General features: G+C 43.8%; 1 protein-coding gene across 1 annotated transcript in view; it reads left to right on the top strand.

The window, feature by feature from the left end:
* The window catches only part of DNAH1 (dynein axonemal heavy chain 1), a 1,256,292-nt gene that overhangs the window by 686,579 nt on the left and 542,064 nt on the right, over positions 1–27,649 (top strand). The window contains exons 36-38 of the mRNA XM_085624793.1: positions 2,055–2,209; positions 15,422–15,599; positions 27,150–27,344. Of these exons, the coding sequence (XP_085480919.1) occupies positions 2,055–2,209; positions 15,422–15,599; positions 27,150–27,344 (528 nt within the window). The remainder of the gene's footprint in view (positions 1–2,054; positions 2,210–15,421; positions 15,600–27,149; positions 27,345–27,649) is intronic.

Below are 27,649 nucleotides of genomic sequence, written 5' to 3'. Positions count from 1 at the left end.
AGGGGGACCTAAAATGGGCTAAAGATACCCATAAACAGAGGCCTATGCTAATAAGGGAAGAAAAGGAGTTACTTAAACCCACTGTAAGGGCTCATCAGTTGATTGTTACATCTAATAGTTTAGAGCCGTACCTGTTTATTGTTAACAACATGCATCATCGTTTTTTATTGATTAGGTTCAGAATGAACAAGTTCCATCTTCTACTTACTGATTCTCCTGGGTGGACGAAGGAGAGGGATCTGGAGATCTGCTCCTGTGATAGATTTTCTATCAAAGACACTACGCACTTTATCTTTTTTTGTAGCCACCTGTCTTTAATTCGCAAAAAAATTATTATCCCCCTTATAAAAAATAAAGGATTCAGACAGGTTAAACCAGCACTTTTGTATCTTCAGATGTTGGGTTTTCCTTGGGAGATTTTTAACATAGCTAATTTCTTAGTAATCTCAATGAGGTTAAGGAAAAAAATCACGTGGTCATAGTGTAATTAATTTCTGATTTGTGAGTAATTTTTATCAAATTATCTTTTAACATGTATGTAATACCTTTTTAAATGTTTTTATAATGTTTGTATTGTCTTATGTTCAGTGTACTTTTATGGTTTTTGCTATGAACCGAATAAAGTAATTTTGACTGACTGACTGACTGACTAATAGCATGGGGTGCACTAATTGACAAACATCTGATTTCTGGTCTGAGCGGATGACAGAATATTTAAATGTGCATCCAGCAATGAGTGTCAACGTTAAGAAGATGTTGTAGTATGGGGATCCAGCGCGGAGAGATTAGGAGGGTGCTCGGGATGATGGACGGTGACCCATGCCAGGGAGGGCTCCTGGAACGCACTTAAGTTGGTAGAGCTGGGACAGACCACCCCTGCAAATAATATGTTACGGGAGTAGGGCTTACCATCGGAAGACTAGGGGTAGGGGGCACACTGACAAGGGTGGAGGGGGGGGGGGTGGGAGGGGAGGGGGGGCCCACAAGGGAAGAGTATTTATGTCATTGTATAATTGTGTAGTCGAACTCATATGATACTCTTTTGTGACCTGTTGGTACCCTCGGGGGCCCTGGGGAGTTGTGTTGTTGAGAAGACAATAAAAAATGTTTTTACAAAAAAAGAAGATGTAGTACAGAATGGCAGTGGCCTGTGGAGGTATACAAACATAACTCAATTACACATTGAAGAAAATGATGTCGAAGCAGACTACTAGAACTTCCATGGTAAACAATTGCCCTCATTGTTCATGAAGAACCAAGGGCCTTATTTAGAGTTCGGCGGATGGGATACTCTTTCATAAATGTGCTTGGTGCCCCATCCACTGTATTATAAGTACATTATGCCCTATGGTAATTTTGCAGACCGGACATCCAGCACGTTTTGACATGGTATTCAGTCCATCAAACTCTAAAAGAGGCCCTAACTGTCAAATCCCTGAGTGACAAAACAATATCACTTTTATTATTTGCTAGGCTGCATCAAAAAGATGCATGCTTTCATTGATGTGCCAACAAGACATTCATTCATGGTGTATTCAAAAACAAGTTTAGTGAGAACTGTTATACATTGGTTTACCAACATATAAAATATTCCCAAAAGCTAATAAAACATGGGCCAAATCTATGGCCTGATTTAAAATTGTCAGATGTGGGACATCTATCGAAAAGCTGCAATGTCCCTTCCCCCATATTTATAGTCAGTTGTCTATGCGTTCTGAATAGAGCATTTGAGATAACCACTCTTTGGAAGAAATCCTACATTCACCAAACCCTCATTCAGGTCCTGAAATTGCTTGTGTTTTGTGGCCTTGGAACAAAAACAGCAGCAAAGAACAAATGTACTGCAAAAGCATTGTAGTCTACATGTGGACTGTATTAGTATGTGTGAATAATAAAGAAATCATATGTAAAGAATATTCAAATATGCCTCTGGTTACATCTGCTTCCTTTAAAATCCAGTATAGTTACTTGATTGGTTTTGCATTGTATCTCCTATAATTCTCTTTTATAGTTTATGCTAATGTGTAACATCTTATATTTTTGTTTCATTTCAGTGCTATAAAATCCTGGCAGCTGCAATGACATCCCTGAAGGGTATGCCATCCATAAGTGGTGGCACATATGAGGCAGTGCATTACTTCATTCTGAATCCTAAATCTATAACAATGGGACAGCTGTATGGAGAATTTGACTTGCTCACCCATGAATGGTAATGCCACTTTAAGAAACTGGATTATAGCAAACAACAAGGTCATCCGAATATACCAAATGGGACCTGGGTATATAATATATAGAAAACATAGTTTCTTTTTTGATTTATTTATACATCCATGGGTTTTGATCGTCTTAAGGACCATCTTTTCCTTCTTAGAGCTGAAGCATTTTCACTCTTTTGACGTGTGTACAGTTTAAAAGATGTATTACAATTATTATGTAATTTGTATGGTGATTGTTTATAATATAAGTGCTTGTGAGCAAAAATAATCATACAAATATTAACAAGTGACCATTGAATTGTAATACAGGTACACCAAATTAGGTCAATATGACAGCAATAAATAGAAGATGGCTTTTGTCCCTGGTTCAAATGTAATATGGCTGACTTCACTGCAAGCATGTTGCTAGTAAAATGGCCATCATCAGGACAGAACAATCTAAAATGTCTAAAAAAGAGTCCTACAAGTAAAAAGACAAATGTAACATAATGAATGATTCAATTTAATATCTGTTGGTAACAATTTCCATTTTGGAGTACAAACGTACATCAGACCGGGCCACAAGGTCCCTATAGAACTGAAATATAAACTTACAAAGAGAAATAGTATATTCCTGAAATAATAGTAAATGAAGTGGCAGCACTAGGAGTCACACCAATGATACTCAAATAGCCAGCACTGTATTTATGGCTGCCTTGAAAAAATAACCAACTGCTTAGCATTGCGCACCAAATACCTATTCATTTTCCTCTTTTCAAAAGAGAAAAATTAAAAGCAAATGTTGCCATAAGTGTGTAGCTTACATATAGAAAATGTATAATCAGATGGCTACCATACCTTGGAGCTAGCATTCTGGCCAATAAACAAGAGAGTGTGATTGGTCTCCAAAAGTTCCATTCTACTGTTCTGTTATTTACAGAACCATAAGACCCTTTATAAAACAATGCAGTACAAGTTATAAAGTGCACAGCTGCTTCCGAAAAGCGTCATGGGGATGGCAGCAAATAAACTGTCCAGTAGAAACAAAAAAACAAGTAACACAAATGTAATCAAAAAGAAAAGTTTTAAGATTTTTTTAGAAAATATCTTCTGAAGGGAGCCAAACGTAAACTGAGTGGGAGAGAATTCCATTGTTTGGATGTGAGATAAACAAACGATGACTCCCCTCTTCAAACTTTACGGACAACAGGAACTTGCAGCAGTTTTGGAATTATTTGATCTCAGAGTTCTGACCTGGCGATAAAGTTTAAATGTCTTCCTTACGTAGAAGGGTCCTTTCTGCACTCATGCTCTTTAGGCAAAAGTTAGCACCTTAAACTGAATGTGGTTGATTACAGTCAACCAATTCAATTGTGGGAAAGAAGGTGTAGCGGATAATTAAAAATAACTTTTCAAATTTATCAAGCAGCTGTATTTTGAACAATCTGAAGGCACTGGATCAGATAAGCCGGAAGGCCCAAATGCCAACTGTTCCCATACTCCAGTCTAGAGGTTACCATAGTGTGAACAAAAAACCTTTGAGTGCAAAATTCTCTTTAAGTAGTTGAGCATTGTAAAACAGCAAGAGGAAATTTCCTTAATTTGAGGTTACAAAGAAAGATTAGTGTCAAATTTGATATATATTTCTTACAGTTGAGGTGAGCGTGGGAGGAGACCCAAGCTCAGCCGGCCACCAGTTGCAGGAATCTGGAGAGCATTTTGTCCTGAAAAAAAAAAATATCTGTTCTGTCAGAATTAAATTTCAGACAACAACTTCATCCACTCAACTACTGATTTTAGACACTGTTTTTATGAAATCAGTGCCTCCATAATATTCTCCTGAAAAGACAGAAGAAGTTGAGTGTCGTCTGCATATGAGATCACTCGCAAGCCCCACGATTCAGCAAGATTCGCCAACAGCTCCAGGTATATATATTAAACATAGTGGGACTCAGTGGAGAGCCTTATGGGACCCCGTATTCAAGAGGTTTTGGATTGTAGGGATGAGGCGTAAGAAAAACAGCCTGCTTCCTGTCTTCAAGAAATGATTTAAGCCAAGTCAAGGCTCAACCGTGGATTCCAATTTACCTGAGCCTTTTTATTTTATTAAAATTGAATGAGAGACCATATCAAACGCTGAAGATAGGTCAAGTAGGACCACTATCTCAGGGGAATTCTGATTGAGATTGTCTTTAATAAACTCTGAGATTTCTAGCAAGGCGGATTCAGTACTAGAACCTGAACGAAGTTGGATTGAGAGCCATGCAAAGGATGATTGGATTCCAAGTAATGGGTGAGTTGTTTATTAACTAATTTCTCCAGCATTTTCACCATGGACGGCAAAAGTGAGATTGGTCTGAAATTGCTTGGAATATTTGGATCAGATTTTGACTTCTTTAATAATGGAAGCAAAATAGCTGTTTCCAACTCTTAGGAACCGATGCGGACTTCAAAGAAGTATTCATGATATTATTTAAAATGCGATTACCAGATGTGGGGACTAACTTTAAGATGTCGGGGGACATTGATCTAGAAAGGAGGACCCAGATTTGCACTTGACAAGTACTTTAGCTGAGTCCTCAAGAGATATTGAATTAAATACTGATAATATTGGACCAGAAGGCAAGTTTGAGGCATCAAGATTATTAAGTGAGCTTTGACTTGAAAACTGAGCTTAAATTGTTTAGATTTTCTTTAAAAAGTAATCCGAAAGATCATCACACAGTTTGGCTGAAGGAGTAAGTTTATTCTCTAAGGCAATAGGAGAAAGAAAAGAACCAATGATTTTAAAGCAGTGGTTCCCAAACTTTTGACTCCTGAGGACCCCCATTGAGTCACCACTGGAAGCCGGAGACCCCCAAGCAATTTGTCGGATTTAAATTTCAAACATTAAAACAGTAATTTAAAAAAACATAAACACATTTGTGCACACAAAACAAATACTCGAATTACTAAGGATTTTAGGGGCATATTTACAAGTCCCTATCGCCATGGAAATGTCACTTTTTGCGATGTTCCTGTGGCGATAGGGTCTTCGCCTTATTTACAAGGCAGCGTTAAGCCACTTATTGTGGTTTAACGCTGCCTTGTAAATAAGGCCCACTTTCACGCAATGCTTAGCGTGAAAGAGGTGAGCAGTAGGAGTTGCAGTGGGCGTTCCACACCAACACCCATTGAGTTTGACGCTGCCCTCTATTTACAAGGGCAGCTTAAATAGGAGACAGCACCTAAATTAAGACCATGAAAAACCTGGTCTTAACTTGGCGAAACGAGGAGAAATGCCTTATTTCTTCTCATTTTTGCTTTTTCCCACGGAAAAAGCAAAACACCTTGGATTGTTTATGTTCAGGAAGGTGACCCTTCCTGCACATAAACAATCTTTAATAAAAATGACGTTTTGTAAATTCCATGTGTGCTGCATTAGGCAGCACACATAGAGGTGACAAAACGGCATTTCAAAACTGTTCATGTGCAGGAAGTGTAGTGCCAGCGCAGGGGAACACGCAAGGCTGCACCATATTCTTGTAAATATGGTGCAGCCCTGAAGTGGCGGAGTGTGTTGTTAAGCCAAGGAGACTAATGACACGATCCGCCAATTCTGTTGTAAATATCCCCTTTCGAATTTTATATTGAAAGAATTTGCAAAGAAATGGAAACTTTCAATGGGACGGTTGGTGCTGCATCTCCGTGACTAACTTTTGAATGGTTGGTTTTATTTTGCAGTACGAGGCTCCTGCTCCTGCCAGGGCCTGACTGGAAACTCAAAGCAGCCCTGGCAAATGTTTTCAGACCAGTCCCTATACGGTGCACACAAAGTACAGTGAAGGAGCCTCACCACTACAAAGTGGGCTTTGGGAGGCTCTCCCCCCAAAACAATTTAGGAAACAATGGTGTTGTCTACAACACATTTATCATTATATAATGAATTGTATTAGCTTTTAAAGAATAGTAACTAAAGACCTTACTATGCACCACAATACAACAATCTTTGTTGGGGTTCTTCAATGATTCGCTTATTATCACCCTCCAACAGTGCCTCTCATCTCCCCATATCCCCGCTGTCACATGTATTTCATTTGTTTTAGCATCTCTCATACCATTGTAGGATGTCAGAGCACTTTACATCACACACATATAGAGATAATGAATCATACGTGTAAATCAGTGTATAGAAAATATTACATAAGGAAAAGGAGACTACAAGGTGTAGGATTCACATGTCATTCATACTGGGTAAAGAGTGCTTGGTCTGGAGAAGCACAAACTCAGGATTCAGAACATAACACAGTGGTTAGCATTGACTTTAACAAGAAAAATGTATTTCCACCCTAATAAACCTTTTTAGCAGCATCAGGATAATGATAGACTGGGAATAAACATATGTTACTAACTTTTACTATGCAGTTTGCAAGCAGCTCTTTGATGACAGTTTATAGGTCACTGTGCTAGATTACGATTGTCACTTATGAACTGCACAGTAACAAAAAAATCTTTCTGACAAAATCAGTAACCCACTGACCTATGCACATAAAATACTGTTTTTTAAAATGCATTGTACACGTTCTTTGCAGTAAGTATATCCTCTGTGTCACATTAGATAAGTCAAAGATGCCACTGGACAAAACTCTCATCTCTCTACAGCAGGTACATTAATCACTGGCATTTTCTTGACACTTTTATAGTTGCTGGAAAACTGCAAATTTTACAATGAACTTTGCAGTGTTTTTAAAACTGCTACCTGCGGACCCCCTGAGAATGTGCCACGGACCCCTGGGGGTCCTCGGACCCCAGTTTGGGAAACACTGGTTTAAAGAGTTCCCGGAGCATATTAGATGCAGAAGAAATTGTGAAGGAAACACAGTCACTGTGAGCCTTGCAAAACTTTGAAGGAAGTTTATGGAAATCTCCTATCTCATAATTTGGCAAATGTAAAGATAGTGTGCCGTTTTGAAGAGTTGCATTAACCCTTAATTTATTAATGGAATACCACTATAGCCAAGCATAGGTTAAGCAGGAGCTGCTAGCCTCCTAGAAAAAATATTCCAATCTCCTTAAATGCCCTTTGCTTACCACTTTAGCTGTGCATATAGTGACAATCACTTCTTCACCAGTCACATGAGGAAGAAGAAGAAACTGACCTAGAGGAGACAGGTGAGAAGATTGCCTCCAATGACTATAGAGAAGTAACTTGTGGCAACATGAGAATAATGGGTGAAGATTGGAAGACATATGTACAATCCTGAATCCGTTCTCAAAAGAGGATAAACGCATTATAGATGATCCAGGATTTGACTAATGGGCAGAGATATTTAGTATTTATGAATGTATTGAATATACCCTTCCGTGTCAGTGCCCCGCTGTCTATCTGCCAACCACTGATTAATAGCAGTGCCTGAAACCACAATTTTCCGGTAATTCCGATTTTGTTTTTCCAAATTGCACATATGGGCTGAGGCAGGGGATGACATAGATGAGACATGCTGAGATCTGACATTGGGGCAACAATTGAATAATCTAGATTTCATGTTCCTTGAGCTGACAACCAAAGCCCTGTCCAATTCCACATGCCAGAGAAACAATTTGTATCACATTACTCTCATACACAAATTTCCTGTAAGAAGTCATGAACCACATACTGACAAATGTGTTTCAGTCTGACATTACTGGCTTGCAATTTTGGATGAGTCCTGTCAATTCTACCCTCCATATCATAAACTCCTACATTTTTCCAGTGTAACATGCACATCCATGCATGCCTCAACTTAATAAACCTAAAGCATGTGGACATGTCTAGCACTAGTTTTTCTCAATTCAGTTTCATCCTTACATTCGTGGACTCACAGAAATAATTCATTTCATAAAGGGTTTTGATTTCCTTCTTGCTTAAGTGATAGCTATGACATAAGTCTCTAGAGATGGGTGCATGCAGAGACCCTGTTCACAGAGGTACTCCATGTTCACTCAGTTTATAGGAGCCTAGTGCAGTAAGCCTGCTTTTCTAAAAGCAAGATATTAAAAGCAAACACACAAAACAAGCACGTTTGTATTATCTGACACTAGGAAAAAATTTTTATTTGATCCCGTCACAGAAAGCTCAGGCCTTGTTGGCATAGGCCCTGCAGAAAAATATCTTGTTAAGGGTGGAATAACTTCCGGGTATGGGCAAGGAGAGAGTGAATGTTTAAGGGATAGAACAATCATAGAAAGCTGCATCAAAAATAATGATCCAAGAATGTTTAAATAAAATGGTCATGCTGCAGATAGCATAATATGCCAATGCTATAAGTCCAGATACCTGAGTCAGATTTCCGGGAAGTGTGTAAAACATGCCTTGATAAATGAGAGTACAATGGATACTATGGCATCTGCAGATTCATTAAATTTGGAAAATCCCATATTTTACATGCGGTCATTGCATCATGTTGCATCAATCATGTCTCATGTGGGCTGAATGTGATGACGTAGAACTCACCATCCAAACCATTTTATTCCATTTTCTGAGTACAGGTGTGAGGACTTCAAAATGCACTTGAAGCCATGCCTATGGGTTCAAGTGATCATCAACATTTACTATACTATTTTTCTTTATAGCTTTCCTGTGCTTTCAGAGCTTCCGCAACAAGTGTGAGTTAAATTCAGGTTTAGGAAGGTGATGTATAACGCCAAAATGCAAAACCACTGCATGAAGTACTTTGGTGTCATTCATGACACTGTGAAGTCCACTGTGTGACTCAGCATCTTGTTGAATTTCCTCTTTTGAGAGAGAGGAAATGAATGGCCCCTTAGACAGGCATGCCCTCAAAGGGTCAAGAGACCTCTGTGAGCTTGGAATATGCTCATTCTGATAGAGACTTCTATCCGCAGTTTCCTCACCTTTTGAATATTCTCCAGGAGTCAGTCTTGATCTGTAAGCTTTTCAGCAGTACTTCTGCGCACCAGAAGGTTGCATCTTGCGGTTCCACAGTGACACTGTTCCATTCTAGAAATCATGTGCGGGGCCTAAATAGATGCCACGTGCATATGCTAGTTTTTTTCTTTCTTCTCATCCAGATGCAGATCCGGAGCTTCCGCTCGGATCTCAGAGACATTTACCTTGATTTTTCTCTAAATTTCTACAGTGTACAAGTGATGTCACTCCTAAATCAACAGGTTTTAAGCCTTGTTGGGACTGTTGCAAACAAATGTCTGGGACAGACCCCGATTAGGTCTGCCTGTGGTGCCTGAGGCCAACCCATGACTCCAAGGCTTGAAAAGACTGCGCATCAATAAACCCAAAGGCCATCAGGGAACGCAAGCAAAACTCTATGTTGGCAAGCATAAGAAGACTCTGTGACAAGACCGTTTCAAGTCCAGCTCTATTTCCAAATTCCCGAAGTCGACCAACTTCGGAGCTGCTTCTGCAGATGGTTCCCAAACAGCCTGAGTTTCTGGGGCATTTACCTATGCTGCATCAGATAGAAGAGTTCCGCTCAGCCATTCTCTGGATCTTTGGATCTCTGCTGACTCCCTCTGGCACTCCATTGGGCCTCAACAAGCTGAGAAGCTTTCCACCTGGGATGACGTGGGCGGGTTCGCCTTTGGAGTCTCCCGGACCCTGCACCCTTACCTTACCTCCGACTCATGTTCTGACTCCCCTGTTGATACTGCAATCCACTATGGCCTCGGACACATCAAGGCCGACTACGCCGACTGACGATCCGACCTCAGTTGTCCTTTCCGATGACGGTCGAACCTCGTCTGACTTTACACTCGAATCTGAGTCCACATACTTTTGCAAGGTGTCTCACACATTGGGTGAGTCCCTAGAGCTGTTTTATTCTTGATCAGGCGCTTGTATGTAGAGACTCTTTCACGCGCTGTACATAACCAATACATTTCTCACCACAGATTTAGACAATATTTTGCCATACCTGATCTGACAGATGCGGCAGAATCCTTCTGGAATGTACTAATTGCCATTCTCTACATGAATATCCACCAATGGGTAGTTTAACTCTCACTCCCATCACATTAGTCAAAAAAAACAAAATAGACTATCATAAACCAGCTGATACGTTGTTTCTCCTCCATAGATTTTCCCAATCTTCGTCCTGATGACGACCCTGCTCAATTGATCGCACAGGGTCAAAAAATTGACACAATAATAGTGTACTGTTTTTATGTGAAATTGGAGCCTTTAACTCTGTCAGAGTGTGTATCAAACACCACTACATTCTTAATCAGTAACTATTTATGTACATATACTGTATAGCACTATCGCACTTTATACCCACTTACCTCACTTTCACTGCACCGTTGCGTCATTTGAGAGCACCAACTTATCTTTAATCGTCTTGAATATGAAAGACCAATGAGTTTTATTTTTGTTGAACAATTATGTGTTGTTTTCAGTAAGACCAATTATTTAATGATTAATTACTACTTTCTGAGGAAGTTGAGGTTTACACTTCCCCCTCAAGGGACTATTCTTTCCTTTATTATGTAATGGTGGTGCATAGGGCGGAAGAAGTACGTGACCTCCAGTGCCCCACCTTGGAGGTGAATACTAATCTCTGGACAGAAGTCCTACAACCAGGGCAAATGTCTTTCGAGCCCCTTCTTCCTTTTAACGAGGCATTGAGGGATACCTTATTTGGGGCTTGGTCCAAACCTTGCTCTGCTCCCCTGTCAACCGACAGATTGCCAGGTGCTACCACCCTGGTCTGGCTGCCCAGCTTTTCTTTCACAGTACCACTCAAGACAAAGCCTAGCTGTTTGTTGAAAGGAAATTCACACATCTGTTGATTTTTTATGGCAATCCAAGATGGTTGTGGTGCTGACAAGCTCATGATTTGTTACAGCTTGGACACCACACATTCCATCAGATGGGACAAAGGCATCAGTGTTGCCATTTGCCACCATTTGTTGCCGTGTGATCAACTGGGTTTGTAGGTGGTTGTGTGTTCTCTCCAACTGCTTGCTGATTTTCTGGCTGCTTACTTCTGGCTGTCTGCTATAGCCTTGGAAGTCTCTATGGAGGGGCTTGCCCTATATCTTACCTCCTAATCACGGAAGTAGGCAAAGTGCAGTCCTCCTTGTTGGACATGTCCTTTAATGGGACCTGCCTGTTCTGGAAGAAAGCTGATTCGGCTCTCGGGTGCTTTATGGAGCGCTGGGGTGGTGCTTGCGCTCTGGGCCTTTCTGCAACAGTTCCACCGTTCCTTTGGCTGAGGCACCCCTTACAGCCAAACCATCCAGCCCCCGCAGGAAATCCAACAGTTACGCGGTAAAGTCTGTGGTGCCCACTGCCCCAGTGCCAAGGTCAGCGAGCCCCACAGCCCGTGGCAGCTCCTGTTAGATCTTTTTAGTGTGACCTTGCAGGAATACAGCTACTAGGTGGGAGGCACAATCCATCCATTCTTATATGGCTGTCAGGAGATCCCATCGGGCAGGTTGGTCATACGGATTGTTTTCAAGGGAATTGCCTTGCCATTTCTTTCTTTTCCATCGTTCCTTCCACTGTCCTCATATCAACGGACGAAGTACCAGCGCTCCATTTTGTGGCAGGAAATGCAAGCCCTTTTGCCAAAGGGGCTGTCATAAGGGTGATGGTGCCAGAAGTAGGGCGTGGTTATCATTCCTGCTACTTTCTGGTGCCCAAGGACCGATGTCTTCAGTCTATTCTAGACCAACACCTTCCTCTGGGAGGAACAATTCAAAATGCTCACCCTGTCCCACACCTTGTCTGCCGTCGCCGTTGGAAACTGAATGGTGGCATTGGACCTGGAGGACGCCTATTTCCATATTCCCTCCCTCCTTGCTGGCCCATCGGCGCTGCTACCTGCAGTTTGTGGTGGAAGAGGAGCATTTTCAGTTCTCTCTGCTGCCTTTTAGTGTCACCATCCCCTCTTGGGTGTTCACCAAAGTGATGGCGGTGGTGGAAGCACACCGTCGGAGGTCAGGGGTGCCAGTCTTCCTCTTCCTTGACAAGTGGCGGTTGAAGGTGGGCTTGCCCCAGGCAGTCATCAAACACCTCCAGATTACGAGAAACCTCTTGTCATCTTTGAGGTTTACTATCAATGTGCGGAAGTCACAACTGACTGCTTCTTAGATGCTCCCCTTTATCATAGCCATTCTGGATACAGTTCCATTTCAAGGATTTCTACTAGGAAAGAGATTCCAGGACATTTAGGCTATGATACAGATCTTTCAGCTTCAGTCCTGGATTTCAGTGAGGTCGACCGTGAGGCTAGTGGGAGCTGATGTCCTCCTTTATCCTGCTGATTTAGGACACCAGATGGCATATACAGCCTCTGCAATGAGATTTGAAGTCTCAATGGGTCACAATCAAGGATAGCTCTCTGACCATGTTCAGATTTTGGAGGAGACTGTGAAAGATCTGCAGTGGTGGGTACTAGACTGCGATTGGCTCAGTGGCAGACGCCTCTCCCCTCCCCATCAGAGCTTACTGTGGGGACCGATGCATCGCTTCTGGGTTAAGGTGCTCACCTGGGAGAAGTGGAGAGCATAGGCCTCTTGTCTCTGGCAGATTCCCGGTTCCACATCAACTTTCTGACACTGAGAGCCATCCACTTGGCGTTAAAAGTCATCCTGCTGTCCTGGGCGTAACTGTAACTGTATTGCTTGGATTCAACGCTACTCTTCTTACAGCGCTTAGAGACCTTTTGGGTATTAAGCGCTCAACAAATCTAAATTAATATAACATGAAGGAGAAGGCTAGTCCAAGTGCTCACAGACCGCACCACCACCATGTGGTCATGCAAGAGGCAAGGCAGGGTGGGGGTCACAGACCCTATTCCAGGAGGGTTTGTGCCTCTGGAAATGGTTAGACCATCAAGGATTTTTCCTGGTGATCAACCACCTGGCAGGATCATTGAGACAAACTCAGCCGTCAATGCCCAGTGGATCACGAATAACAGGTATACCTAGAGGTAGCGTAAGGTCTCTGCGAATGCGGAGAACCTTTGTTCTATCTGTTTTCCACTGCTGAGAATGCGCAATGTCAGCACTTCTGCACGTTGAGTTTCCAAGTTGTCTCTCACTTGGAGACATGTCCCACCTCAAGAGGAATTCAAGACTCCTGCATGCCTTTCTGCCTATCCTACTCCTATCCCAAGTTCTCACGAAGATCAGGACAAACCAGGCAAAAGTTATCCAGGTGGCTCTGGATCGGGCACGGAAATATTGGTATCCAGAACCTAGGCTTGAGCATGTGTCTTCCAATCAGGCTGCCCCTCCAAGAGGATCTGCTGTCGCAGCAACAGGGCAGGGTTCTGCATCCCGGCCTTCACTATCTCCACCTTCATGCTTAGAGATTGAGTGGCGGAGGCTTCCTCTGTAGGTGATAGATGCTAACTTGTCAGCCAGGGGTCTCTCAATGAAAACCCTATATGCCTATTGTTGGGACAGATTTGTGGATTGTTTTGGCACACACCAAATTGATCCACTCCAGGCCAAGCTATTGGATGTTCTTTTATTTGTTATGTCTCTTGCACAGCAAGGCTTTGCTTTGGGCATGGTTAAGGGTTATCCTTCGGTCCTTTCTGCCTTCTGAAGGTTACCAGTTCAACCCCCATTGTTTAAGTCAGTGGTTGCAATTTTTAAAAGGGCTGCAACACGTTTCCACCTTCTCCTTTTGTTATGCCCCAAGAGGACCTTAATCTGGCCCTAACACTTATTTATCTGATGTGTACTCCGTTTGGACCGCTTCAATGCTGTTCCTTGCTGGCTCCTCACTATTAAGACTGTGTTACCTTTTGCCATCACCTTGGCACAAGGTGTGAGTGAGAGTAAGTCTATTTGTGTCAATGCACTATACACTTTCTTCTTCCAAGACAAACTGGTTCTGTGGACTCGTTAGTCCTTACTGCTGAAAGTTGTGATGCTATTCCTCCTTTGGTCAAACCAATGTCCTGCCAGCATTCTATATTCATCCTGACCCCTCTTAGGAGGAGGAAAGATTTCATTGCATGGATCCCAAGAGAGAATTGAGCTTCTACATAGATTGTACCAATGGCCACGGAGTCTGCTCTGCATTAAGATCTGCTATGCAATGGCAAAAAAACAGCCTCCAAAAGGGCTGCATACTCATTTACCAGGGCCAAAGCTGCTATCACTGGGCTTGCAAGCGGAGTCCCTGTCCTAGACCTTTACCAGGTGGAACATGGGAGTCCCTCCATACGTTCCCAAAGCCCTATTGCCTGTACAGTCAAGTTCGCTAAGAAAGGCATTTTGCCTGCTCGGTCCTGCAAGACTTTCTGGCTTGATTCCATCTACAAACCCACCTCAGAATAGGCATTGTTTTGGTATCAATTCACGAGGTGAGAAATCTGCAGCTAGAAGTCTCTGTCAAAACAATTACTTTCCTTCAGTAATGCTCTTTCTGGTAGAGTATCTAGCTGCAGATACCATTCCTACCCTCCCATGCTCCCCATTTCATGGTTGGCCTCTATCCCTTAATAAGGTCCGAAGTCTAGAAATGTGCACACTGTCTATTAATTTGTTTTTGGGGCTCTGCACCTGCAGGACACGTAAGTCTTGAAACAACTGACACCAGCTCGTCCAGAAAGAGCATTACCAAAAGTAAGTAACTTGTTCTTCCCTTCACATGAGGGTCCTGGATTTCATTCTTGGTCTCACATTGGTACCAGTGCAAACAAGGAATAAGAAGAGGATGTCTAGGCACCATAACAATCTCCACCATTCCCCAGAAAGGTTAAGGAATTGAGGTCTCCCTTTACACAGCATGGCCAGCAACTGGGGTCTGTCCTGATGAACCTACGTGAAAAATAACCAACAAATGATCCTGTACTGTTGAAGGAAGATGAAGGAAAAATGCTTGAGGTTAGTGACATATACAGATGATGATCAGTTTTAGTTTGAGTGCCTCAATGTGAATGAAAGAGAACATAACATTCGTTTTTTCTGGCCTAAATAACACACATTTTATAATGTATTCTACACTTCTTTCCAGTAAGTACCCACCAATGCTGGGTCACTAGTCAGAAATACTTTATCCAGTTATCCAAAAACCATCAAAGTATACATATACAAATGCATATATGCCACAAGTGTAAGAACTATCGCAGTGCATACAAATCTTTTTCTTTCTTCTAATTATGTTACAGTCATAATACTCATAACAAATACATATACATCACAAATATAAAAACAGTCATATTGTATTAAACTGAGTCATTAATCCATTCCACTGTTGACTTTTACAGGACTGATGGGATCCTTTCCTCACTTATCCGTGGAGGGGCTGCTGCGGCAGACCATGATAAGAAGTGGTATATGTTTGATGGGCCAGTAGATGCAGTATGGATTGAAAATATGAATACAGTACTGGATGATAACAAGAAGTTATGCCTTAGCTCCGGAGAGATCATCAAACTGAGTGAGGTGAGAACCAATATATCTTAACTCTTCTTCTGTCCTCTTTCCCAACACATGTAAAACCCTCCCAACACCTTTTATAACTCAGAGAAAGCTATCAAGTTAACCAGCATGAGGATTTATTTGCTATTACTTCCTACAGTTCAATTTATCACTCCCTTTGATCACTCCCCACAATTAATCTACACCTCTACAAACACCAAGTAGGATGTATCAGCTCTCTCCCTAAAGCATCATTCCGTCCCACAATTGCTCCATTCAGATCGTCATTGTCATCAGTCCTCGACTTTCATTACTATTTTCAGCATTCCTCTACTTATTATTCTCAAATCTCCGCATGCATCTCTCCAGGTGTGCACCATATTCCCTGTTGTTCAAAGAGCTAAAAGCATTTTCATATGTTTAGTACCAGGACAAATTTTGCGTAATCTCAGCCCCTGCTTGCGCAGGGCACGCTGCCACTGCTCATTGACTTAGTCAGATGTGAATGGTCCTACAAGTGTTATAGACGCACACACATAAAAAAACCCTTGCTGAGGTCATCTGTGCATAAAATGACACCCTATTTGATATTAGAGCATGTGTTATTTCGAGAACAAGCAACTCTGCTGTAATCAGTAATAGTGCGTCCTTGCCCATAGCTGTGGCCTTCTCTCATTTCTCACAAGGTCACATGGTCTGTCAGTACCCGCATGCGACCCGACCCTAAACTTTCCTATTCGTGATGCCTTTCAGTGACTTGTCTGCAGCAGATGTCTTGTCCACAACTTACACTCAGGCATGTAATAGTAGAACACATTTTGAGCATGAACAGTGATGAGGCTGGATGTTCTTTAAGGTGTTGGCCTATCTATATATGGGGTGGGTCAATACAGGGGGGTCTATGTGTTGTTTGAATTGGAATTCCTTAAAAAACAGAAGACAAGAGGCGTTTGGCAAAACAGTAACAGTTTGTTTAATTAAACAGTTTGCCGGGAAAACCGTTACAGGCACTAGAGCGGAGGAGTGTCTCAATTTACATCAGGTCTGTGCTCTTCTTATATAAAAAAAATAACAACAAGCAACAAAAGGTTCCGGCGCACCATATATGGTGAGGAATGTTAGTTGCTTCCTTAGAGTCTTAAATGAATGGTCAAATGGTTACTACAGGTGGGTCTCGCCTTGCATGGAAACAGTATGGTCAGTGGGAAATGTGTCCAGATTTCCGCCATGGGGAGTGCGTTATCACTATGTATGCTAGGTCCTGATTGGCTATGTGTTCCTAACTCATGTGGCATCTGAATTTATGGTGTTTTTAGAAGTGCCAGTGCCCCCTCCGGCCATGTATGCTTTATTGGGACAATCTCCCTTGACCATTGTAATGTCGCTGCGCCTAATTGTGGGATTGATCAAGAGTTTCCTGCCCAAGTGTTTGCCTGCCAGCTATGCACCCTCCCACGGGTGACCCATCAATCCGTAATCCTGGGTCTAGGTCGCAGGGCCTGCCTGACTACATACTTGCAGTTCTATTAATATGGATGATAGTTCATTTTTATCTATAAACGCATCAATATCCATATTATTACATGCATGCCAAGTAAAGTTAAATTAAGAGCATTAGGATGTTGTCTAGTTTTCTATCATTGGTGTCAAATAAAAATTTTGAAAACAAACTCTTATGGAAGTAAAAGTGCTGAGGTAGGCAAAGAGAGCGAGAACAAAGCAATATGCTGGCTGATATTTGTCTGCTGTGTTTTGAACAGAGACACAATGTTTTTGAACCAAAAGTTTTTATTTGTTTGGCTTTAGTCTCCTTATAGAGCGGCATTCATTTTCTTTGATCAGTTGCAGGATCAGATTTAAAAAAATCCCTTGTTCCTTTAATATACATGGCAAAGCTAATAGGTTTCGCCTAAGCGAATTCTATTGACTTTGCAATATGTAAAAACACATTGACAGAGCAGTTGCTGTGCAATACAACTTAAAGTAAAAAAAAAACCCTATCACACGGACAATGACAAAGCCAATAGATTTTGTATAGGCGAAACCTATTGGTGTTGACAATGCTTGTTATTTTAAAATAGCCCAGCTTCCGTAAATGAAATGAGACTGTTTAAAAAAAAAAGTTTTTTTTTTAAGTTACAGAGAGAGTTGGCAGTGGTCCTAGAGATCCTTTCCTACTCACCCTAAAAGGTTTACTACACTTCACCAAGTGGAAGGGGTCCAAAGAGGATCCCTTCACTTTTTCAAATAAGTTACCACCTCAACTTGGGAGTCGGAAACATTTTTTAATGGTTTGTGACTGGAATCCTAGTAACAAACCATTGACATATATGTCACTAAGTTGTAATTTGAAAGTGACAATCACAACATATCCTTTTTAAGTTGTGGTTTGGTAACCATTCAGAAACCCACTTTAGCAGTAGATAAAAGTTTATGACTCTTAAAATGGGTTTATATTGATGATAACATTTTTTGAAGTCTCAAACAATAAACTGAAGTATTTGGGACCCCAAGATGTTTCCTACCTCTGGCCTACGTGCTTAATATATATAAATTGTTGAGCTCTTTGGTTACCAGAAAGCAAAGATCTTTCCAGTCCTCTAAGCTGTGTTCAGGGGGTGGCACGAAATGAAGCAAAAGAGTGATTATAAGATTATATCTGTTTAAAGCAGCATATTCGGTTAACCTAACAATGAGGGAGAAGAGAAGGAAAAATACATTGTGTGCACTACATATAGATTAATGCAGTACAACAAAACATGTAGCAAACTGAAAAACGGTGCATTTTAAAGCACAATCTTTTTGTTTCATGGCTATGCTGCAGCCCTACCGTCAGCGCTGGGTTTCCTTCCCCATCATTGGTGGGCAGTTGGTATTTAGCACCGGTCTTAAAGTGAGGGTTGAAGATGCTAAAATGGCGGATTATACTGCGCTCTAAACATCACTTGCTCACCCGGCAAAACCTCAGTGTTAGAGTTGCCGTACATGTGCATCAGTACGTCACAGGTTAAATTGTGCACGGGACCAATTTTTTTTTTTTTTTTTTAAGGCATTGGTAAGGCCAATTGAACTTGCCTTCATTATTAGTTTGGTGGTAAAGAAGCATATTCCAGCAGGTCATGAGCAGGAAACTTAGTACATTTAGTTCACGCTCTGATATATGCACATATCTGATAGAGACTACTAGCTGCAGATTCCTTACCTTTGAATTTCCCAGGCGTCAGGTTGGATCTGGAAACTTTTGCTGAGCAATACCCCTTGGCGTGACGTTGAGTGGCTCCATTCGGCTCTGTGTGGCGTTGATGGCGTCGGTAGCATTGGTTATGATGTCACAGTGCCTACATAGGCGCCACCCAGGCGCACGGACCTCAGTTCTTTTCTTTCCGTGCCAGTTAAGCGCCGATCCGGGAAGAGCTACCCCTCTGCCGCTTTTTGGCTGTTTTTTCTCGACTTTTGTCGATATTTTTGGTGTCTTGAACGCGACCACGATTCGAAGTCGTGTTTAGACTGCTGGGTGATGGCTCCGAAGACATTGAGGGAGCGGGCATTGAAGTTGCTCGTGACCCGGCAGTCGACACCGTTGAGCGACACTCCAAGGAGGTCACGATCCTGTTCAAAGAAGAGGAGGTTGCGGGATTGCTCACAGAGCCCTAAGTCCTCTTCCTCCCATTCAAGGTCATCTGCACATCCGGGGAAGAGGCACAAGAAGAAGAAGAAGTCCAAGCGGACTTCAACTTCACCTCAACTGGCGTCCATCGTTGAAAGAGGTAAGGAGCACCAACGCTCTAAGCACGGTTCTGCGAAGCCAGAGCCAGAGTCTACTTTGCGCCTCCCTCCATTGCTGGAGTGACTCCCGCTCAAATTAGGGATTTATAGGAGGCCATACACCGCGTATTTGAGTGGAATGACCCCATTGGTGATCCCTCGGCGCTGCGGGGTCGGATGTGGCCCCATCGGGTTCAAAGCTGTCGGCTGCGGCCACGGCGCCGGTGGGGCCTCAGGGATCTGATCTCAGATCCAGTTTGATGCCGGTCGTACCAGCATGGCCTCCCCGGTGTTGAACCTGATGTCGGTGCCAGTGGCGTCGGTGGCGGCTGTCGGTGGCGCAAGTCCCATCCTCATTCCCCACGACACGGAGCCGGAACGGCATTGTATGGCACCGATTCTGACGTTGACAGAACCATGGGTTTCTATGTTGTCGCCTGAGCGCTTTGTGGATGTGCTAGGCTCAGGAGAGGAATGAGAGGAGTCTGGAGACCCTATCGAGAACCAGGATGTCTCTGAGGAGACAATGGACTGGTAAAGGGAACTTGGGGAAGCCAGTGGTCTGGATACTTCCCCAGACTCTGGCATGCTCTCTCCACCTACAGTGGCTACGGAGGAGGGGGTGTCCTATGCTATGGTGGTTAAGAGGGCAGCTGAGGACCTTGGACTGGAACTGCCCTCAGTGCAGGTCAGGACTAATCTCCTGACCAAAGTGCTTAAACCTGGAGCTTCCACCTCTGAACCTCTTTTGCCCTTTAATGAGGCACTTACGGACATCCTACTAGGAACTTGGTCCAAGCCTCGCATAGGGGCTCCTGTGAACAGGATGGTTGCACGCCGCCATCGCCCAGCACCGGGCGACCCAAAGATCCTCAGCCTACACTCCACCACAGAAAGTTTGGTGGTCCAAGCATCTACTTCCCAGGGCGCATTCCCTTCCGCCCCTCCGGATAGGGAATCCAAGAGACTGGACTCATTTGGGAAGAAGATGTTTTCTTTCTCGAGTCTGGCATTGCGGTCGGTGAATACCGCATGCTTATTGGCCCGTTTCTCCCACTCTCTTTGGGAGACGGTTGTGCAGGTGCTGCCACATGTCCTAGAGGATGCCCGGGCTGTGCTCTCCCAGACTATCAAGGACGGGAGAGATGCGGCAAAATTCACCATACGGTGTGGCTTGGATACGACCGATTCGCTGGGCAGGTCTATTTCAACGACAGTGGCCTTGAGGCGCCACGCCTGGCTTCGTACAACTGCCTTATCGGGGGCTGTCCAAGCCAATTTGATGGACATGCCCTTTGATGGAACCTGCCTTTTTGGGGAAAAGGCAGACTCTGCCCTGGTCAGGTTCAAGGACTCTTGAGCTACCGCCAGACCCTTGGGCCTCTCCTCCACTCCTCGTGGCCAGTCTTGCTTTCGCCCCTCTTGTGGCAACGGAAGGGGTTTCCAGCCACCTCAACCCTATCCTAGCCACCGTTCCGCACAGACTGCTTAAGCTGCGCTTGGATGTGGACGCGGTACATTCCGTCCTCGGACTGGAGGCCAGAAGTCGTCTACCACACTGCCCCCAGCAGCCGCAGCCTCCAAGCACTCCTAGGCTGATTCTGCAGGACCAGACTACTCCAGTGGGTGGGAGAATTCATCATCATCTCCCCTGCTGGAGATCTATTACAAAAGAAAAGTGGGTCTTGCAGATCGTCCAGGAGGGCTATTCTCTTCCTTTCCTTTCTTTTCCTCCTACTATTCTGCAGAGTCAGGAACGGCTGGCAGAGGATCACTTAAAGCTGCTCCAAGAGAAAGTTACAGCTCTTTTGACCAAAGGAGCTATACAAAGGGTTCCAGTTTCACAATAAGGCAGTGGCCGTTATTCCCGCTACTTTCTGATTCCGAAGAAGTACAAGGGGCTTCGGCTCATTTTGGATCTTTGGACCATCAAACTCTTCCTCAAAAAGGAGAAATTAAAAATGCTCACATTGGCTCAGGTCTTGTCTGCCTTAGACCGAGGAGACTGGATGGTTGCATTGAACCTGCAGGATCCATATTTTCACATTCCCATCCTGCCGGGCCACAGACGTTAACTGCGGTTCAAGGTAGGCCACGAGCACTTTCAGTTTACCATGCTCCCCTTCGACCTAACCAGTGCCCTTCGGATGTTCACCAAGGTGATGGCGGTGGTTGCAGCACATCTGCGCAGGTTAGGGGTTTCAGTCTTCCTCTACCTCGACGACTGGTTGTTGAAGGCGTCCTCGCCCAAGTCAGGCGTCTCCCACCTTCAGACTTTGGCGGACCTCCTACATTCGCTGGGGCTCTCTATAAATGGGCCGAAGTCACACCTGACTTCTTCTCAGACACTCCCTTTCATCGGAGCTGTTCTGGACACAGTGCAGATTCGGGCTTATCCTCCCGAGCAGCGAGTCCAGGATATTCAAGTTATGATTCCGATATTTCAGCCTCTATTCTGGATTTCGGTGAGGTTGACTCTGAGGCTGTTGGGCCTCATGGCCTCCTGTATCTTTTTGGTAAGACAAGCGAAATGGCATATACGGACTCTGCAGTGGGACTTGAAGTTCCGATGGGCACAGCACCAGGTAAATCTCACCGACGTGGTTCAGATCTCGGAAGGAACTGCAAAGGATCCGCAGTGGTGGTTAACGAACCGAGATTGGGTCAAAGGCAGACTTCTCTCCCTTCCCCAACCAGATTTCACAATTGTGACGGATGCGTCCCTTCTGGGATGGGACGGATACTTGTGAGAGATGGAGATCAGGGGTCACTAGTCTCCGGCAGAGGCGGTGCTCCACATAAACTTGTTAGAGCTCCAAGCCATTTGATTGGCATTGAAAGCATTTCTTCCCTTTGTCAAGGGGAAGTTGGTGCCGGTGTTCACGGACAACAACACTGCCATGTGGTACTGCAAAAAGCAAGGCGGGTGGGGTCATGGACCCTTTGTCGAGAAGTCCTGCGTCTCTGGGCATGACTGGAACAGCAGGGCATAACCCTGGTGGTTCAACATCTGGCAGGTTCTCTGAACGCCAAGGCAAACGATCTCAGCCGTCTATACCTAGCAGATTACGAATGCCGTCTCCAGTCGGAGGTGGCGCAAGGTCTCTTTCAGCAGTGGGGAGAACCTTGGTTAGATTTCTTTGCCTCCGAAGAGAACGCGCAATGTCAGCAGTACTGCGGGCAAGAGTTTCCAAGGCGGCTTTCGCTCGTTTACGCGTTTCATCATGAGTGGAGCTCAGGCCTATTGTACACCTTTCCGCCCATACCACTCCTGCCCAGGGTTCTGAAGAAGATCAGGAGCGACAGGGCCCAAGTCATCCTTGTGTCGCCGGACTGGGCAAGGAGAGTCTGGTATCCAGAGCTTCTGAGCATGAGTGTCGATCCTCCGATCAGGCTGCACCTTCGGGAGGATCTTCTGTCGCAGCAGCAGGGGAGGGTTCTCCACCCGAACCTGTCAGCTCTGCGCCTCCATGCGTGTTGATTGAGCGGCGGTAGTTGATGGTTTTTGACCTTCCTCCCGAAGTTTGTAATGTTATTCTAGCGGCCAGGCGACCCTCCACTAAGTCGGTATACACCTGCCGTTGGCATTTATTTGTATTATATTGTACAGAAAGGTCTATTGACCCTCTTACTGCTCCTCTTTCTACTGTCCTTTTGTTCATTCTTACCCTTGCCCAGCAGGGCTCTGTTTTGGGAACTCTCAAGGGTTACCTTTCTGCTCTGTCAGCATTTTCTTGCGGCTGCCAGACCAGCCTTCCCTCTTTAAATCTCCTATTGTAAATAGATTTCTGAAAGGGCTGGTTCACTTTTTTCCACCCACGCCCTTTGTTATGCCACAGTGGGACCTTAATTTGGTCCTCACTTATCTGATGTGTACTTCTTTCGAGCCTTTCCACTATTGTCCCCTCCGGCTGTTGTCCATCAAATCAGCCTTCTTAGAGGCGATTACATCGGCCCGGAGGGTGAGTGAGTTGCAGGCGTTATCCAGCTCGCCTCCTTATCTTATCTCCTTTCCAGACAAGGTGGTGCTTTGCACCAGTGCTTTTTTTTACCAAAGGCTGTGACCCCATTCCATCTGGGTCAGTCCATTACTTTGCCCACCTTCTTTGCTCCCCCACATCCTTCTAAGGAAGAGGAGCGTCTCCACTGACTGGACCCAAAAAGAGCGTTGTCGTTCTACCTTGACCGCACAAGAGAGTTCCGGGTGGATGACCAACTCTTTGTGGGGTATGTGGGGGCAAAGAAGGGAAAGGCAGTGCAGGAGAGAACCATCATGATGGGTTGTTCTCTGCATTAAAATCTATTATGCCTTGGCAAAGAAGCAGCCCCCTGAGGGTTTGAGGACCCATTCCACCAGGGGAAAGGCTGCGACTACGGCCTTGGCTCGGGGTGTCCCACTCCAAGACATCTGTCAGGCAGCGACGTGGGCGTCATTGCACACGTTCGCAAATTATTGCCTTGATGGTCAACTGTGCAGGAATGGGCACTTTGCCTGCTCAGTCCTGCAAGACTTTTTAGTCTTGACCATGAGTCCGCCACCCATTGTCGGGATGGTATGGCTTGGGTATCTGATTCAAAGGTAAGGAATCTGCAGCTAGAAGTCTCTATCAGATGAACAAGCTACTTACCTTCGGTAATGCATTGTCTGGTAGAGACTCTGTCTAGCTGTAGATTCCTTACAGCCCCACCCATGCCTCCACGCTATGCGGACTGATGTTATAGCTCTAGAGTTTCTCACCTTTCTGGGCCCTAGTTTTGCAAACGTTTTTGTCAGTCACTGAGTGGTTCTGCACTTCTGGTGTGGAAAAACGAAAAGTACTGACGTCCGCGTGCCTGGGTGGTGCCTATGTAGGCACCGTGATGTCATAACTGACGCTACCAACGCCATCGACATCACGCGGAGCCAAATGGAGCCACCCGAGGTCGCGCGCAAGGGGTATTGCTCAGCAAAAGTTTCCGGTTCCAGCCTGACGCCTGGGAAATTCAAAGGTAAGGAATCTGCAGCTAGATAGAGTCTCTACCAGATAATGCGTTACTGAGGTAAGTACCTTGTTCTTTAAGGCACAAATTGATATAAGCATGAACAAGGACATCAGGTCTGGAAGGAACGATGTGGGAAGAGCCCAGGGGGGAAGAGAAGACGTCCTACAGATGCACTTGCATGGAGTGCTCGAAAGCAAATAATAAAAAAGTACCTTCAGGGCATGTAGGCAGTGGAAGGACACGTTTGCCTTCTTATACAGAAATGATGATGGCATTAACCACTGCAGAATGGGCCATTATATAACCCATCACTCCAAAGGGATCATCCCTCTTTCTGAGTAGGGGATGCTCTGGAACAGAGAAAGAACACCAAACAAAGAAGCCCAAGGAAACCGATTTAAAAGGTGTAAGGAGATTTAGAAGTTAATTTAGAGTTGAGTAGTCATGGGTCCCTGACCTGCCTACTCAGCTCAGGGCTCCTCTTGGTCATGTAGAGGAGGAGAAGCACTTCGTAGCACTGTGTTACAGATGTAAAAGTAACAAGTGGCTACAGCTGGAAAACCCCTCACTGGTGCTGGATGGTTAGATAGCATGGAGTTGGGAAGCGCAGCCTATCTAGGACATCAAGTAAGCCTTTATTTTTTCCTGACCGGTATACAGAGAAAAATAAAAAAATGTCCCCTGGGCAAAAACTCCCCGGGGGAACCTGCACCCCTAGAGACAAACACCTATCTGGCAGTTTGTCTTAAAAAACAGAAATCCAACTGGCAGAAGGAAGCTGCTACACCCCTAACCCACAGTATAAATGGAGCCATTAACACTTCTAGAGCCAGTATGTAAAAATGTCCACAACATTTTTTCTTGAAGGGGAAGGACATACTGGTAGCTGTCTAATAGTGAGGAATAGTTAGCAATGAAGAGAGATGTGATAGACTGGGAACATAGACTGATGCAATGTTTGGTGTGGGTTCAGCCTAGTCAAGGGTCAGAAAAAAGTACTGTTTTTATTTTACTTAGTGTTGCAGAAAATTCCAACTGTTCCTGATTTTTTTGTATTAGTATTTTAACATTTGAATTTTTAACCCTTTGATTATTTTAATATATAATTTGAAGTAGTCATTGGAGCTTTAGCATAGATTTGAGTCACGATAGGCTTAGTTGCTGCAAAAATGGACTACAGGCACCGAATTTAAAGCTTGGTCAAAAACTTGAAACACCTCTAGTCTTTTCATAAGAACTCCAATGGTGCTTAAAAACCTTCTGTGAATGTGAGAACTATGCCCAAATTAGGAGAGCTTAAACCACAAGGGAATTGTAATGTTGATTCCTCAGCCTCTTTACTTTGAGCGCAGACAATGTGCCTGGACATACGGTATATAATGGACATTCAACTAACTCCTCGTAAGTATAAATGACTGTAGAATCTGGGCAGGATTGAGCATAATCTTCAGCAACTTTATTTCAGAAACAGTGGTAAGATATGAGACGCTTGTTTTCGAAGAAATTAACACAGATTCCAGAAATGACATCATACATGTCTCTGATTTCTCCTTTCTTTTATTTACTCAAAGAAGAGGAAAAGAATATCTAGAAGCATGGTGTGGTTCTAATCAAGATGCCATTTTGATCTTGAAGCCATGATAGATATGATTTGAGTAATGCTTATGTAGTATATAGGGTGTTTTCAAATTGTGCAGTTCACAGTGCAGTTCTCATTTACTGAAGAAGTGGGACCAGGTCTTGGAGAATCCAAGCAAGCAGAACCCTAAAGGTAGGTATTTAGTATATGGACAATGATCTTCTGTAGGAATTGTCTATGGAGGTTAATAAACCTAGGATGCTGTAAGCCTTTTTGGCAGAGTTCCAAAGCGTGAGTATCCCTCTTTACTACCATTCAAACAGATTCAGGCATGAACAAGTCATGCAGTACAGCGGCACTTTTAATCCCAATGTACTTATAAATGTATCTGCTAGATCCTAGAGCTTGGAGGCAACATACAATGCCTAATAAGTGAGTGTACCTGTTAACTATCCCCTCTTAACTAAATAAGACAGTCCCCTTTGGTACCAGTCCCTTCTTGGACATTCACAGAAGGCATTTTCACCGTGGCCTCTACAGTCCATTTCACACAGCACAAGAAATTACTGATTGCTGGTGCCTAATACTACATATGTCTTTTAACCAAATCTTGCCCATTTATTCCCCTTTGACTTTTTCCCGTCTTATACAGCAGTTTCCTCCCACTTTTTTTTAATTTCTCACTTTCCAAATCCACCTGGCACCCTTATAAAATGTCCCTCAGAATCCTCCCTTCATTGTCTGCTAGATCCTAGAGCTTGGAGGCAACATACAATGCCTAATAAGTGAGTGTACCTGTTAACTATCCCCTCTTAACTAAATAAGACAGTCCCCTTTGGTACCAGTCCCTTCTTGGACATTCACAGAAGGCATTTTCACCGTGGCCTCTACAGTCCATTTCACACAGCACAAGAAATTACTGATTGCTGGTGCCTAATACTACATATGTCTTTTAACCAAATCTTGCCCATTTATTCCCCTTTGACTTTTTCCCGTCTTATACAGCAGTTTCCTCCCACTTTTTTTTAATTTCTCACTTTCCAAATCCACCTGGCACCCTTATAAAATGTCCCTCAGAATCCTCCCTTCATTGTCAACTAAATATTGCCACTTTTCGACCTGAAATGTGTAAATATTCTACTGTTTTTGATGTACCCCTGCATTTATGTAAAACAGTGCAAGTTAATTGTAATTATATGTGATTTTACACTGTTTGGTAAGAAGCATGTGTTGTTTTTCCTTCACAGTCGATGACAATGATGTTTGAGGTGGCAGACCTGGCTGTGGCTTCTCCCGCCACTGTCTCACGCTGTGGTATGGTTTATTTGGAGCCCAGCATATTGGGGTTGACACCTTTCACTGAATGCTGGCTTCGCCTCATCCCATCAGTCATGAAGCCATATGCAGAGGAGCTGGACTCTCTCTTTACAAGATTTGTGCAAGTGAGTTTACCTGAGAGAATGCAGATGGTAATTCTTCGGTCTTCGTCTAACTTTCTCTATTTCTTTTATTGTTGTGCTAATATTTTATTGCTTCATTTGCAACTTTTTTTCACAATCAGCAACTACTGTTAGACTGGTAGAACAACCTGCTCTAAGGATGTATTAGGATATTATTCAGTTACCTACTTGTCAGGTGGAATATCAAAGATATTGAAGTAAAAGCCTCACTCACATAATAGTGACATGCTTCATCATAGGCAAATACTCCACACCCAGAGAAGATGGTACTCTCTGGGCGGACTCAA

This window comes from Triturus cristatus, chromosome 9 (genome assembly GCF_964204655.1).
Source record: "Triturus cristatus chromosome 9, aTriCri1.1, whole genome shotgun sequence".
NCBI classification, from domain to species: domain Eukaryota; kingdom Metazoa; phylum Chordata; class Amphibia; order Caudata; family Salamandridae; genus Triturus; species Triturus cristatus.
This window is presented reverse-complemented; position numbering and strand designations above follow the sequence as displayed.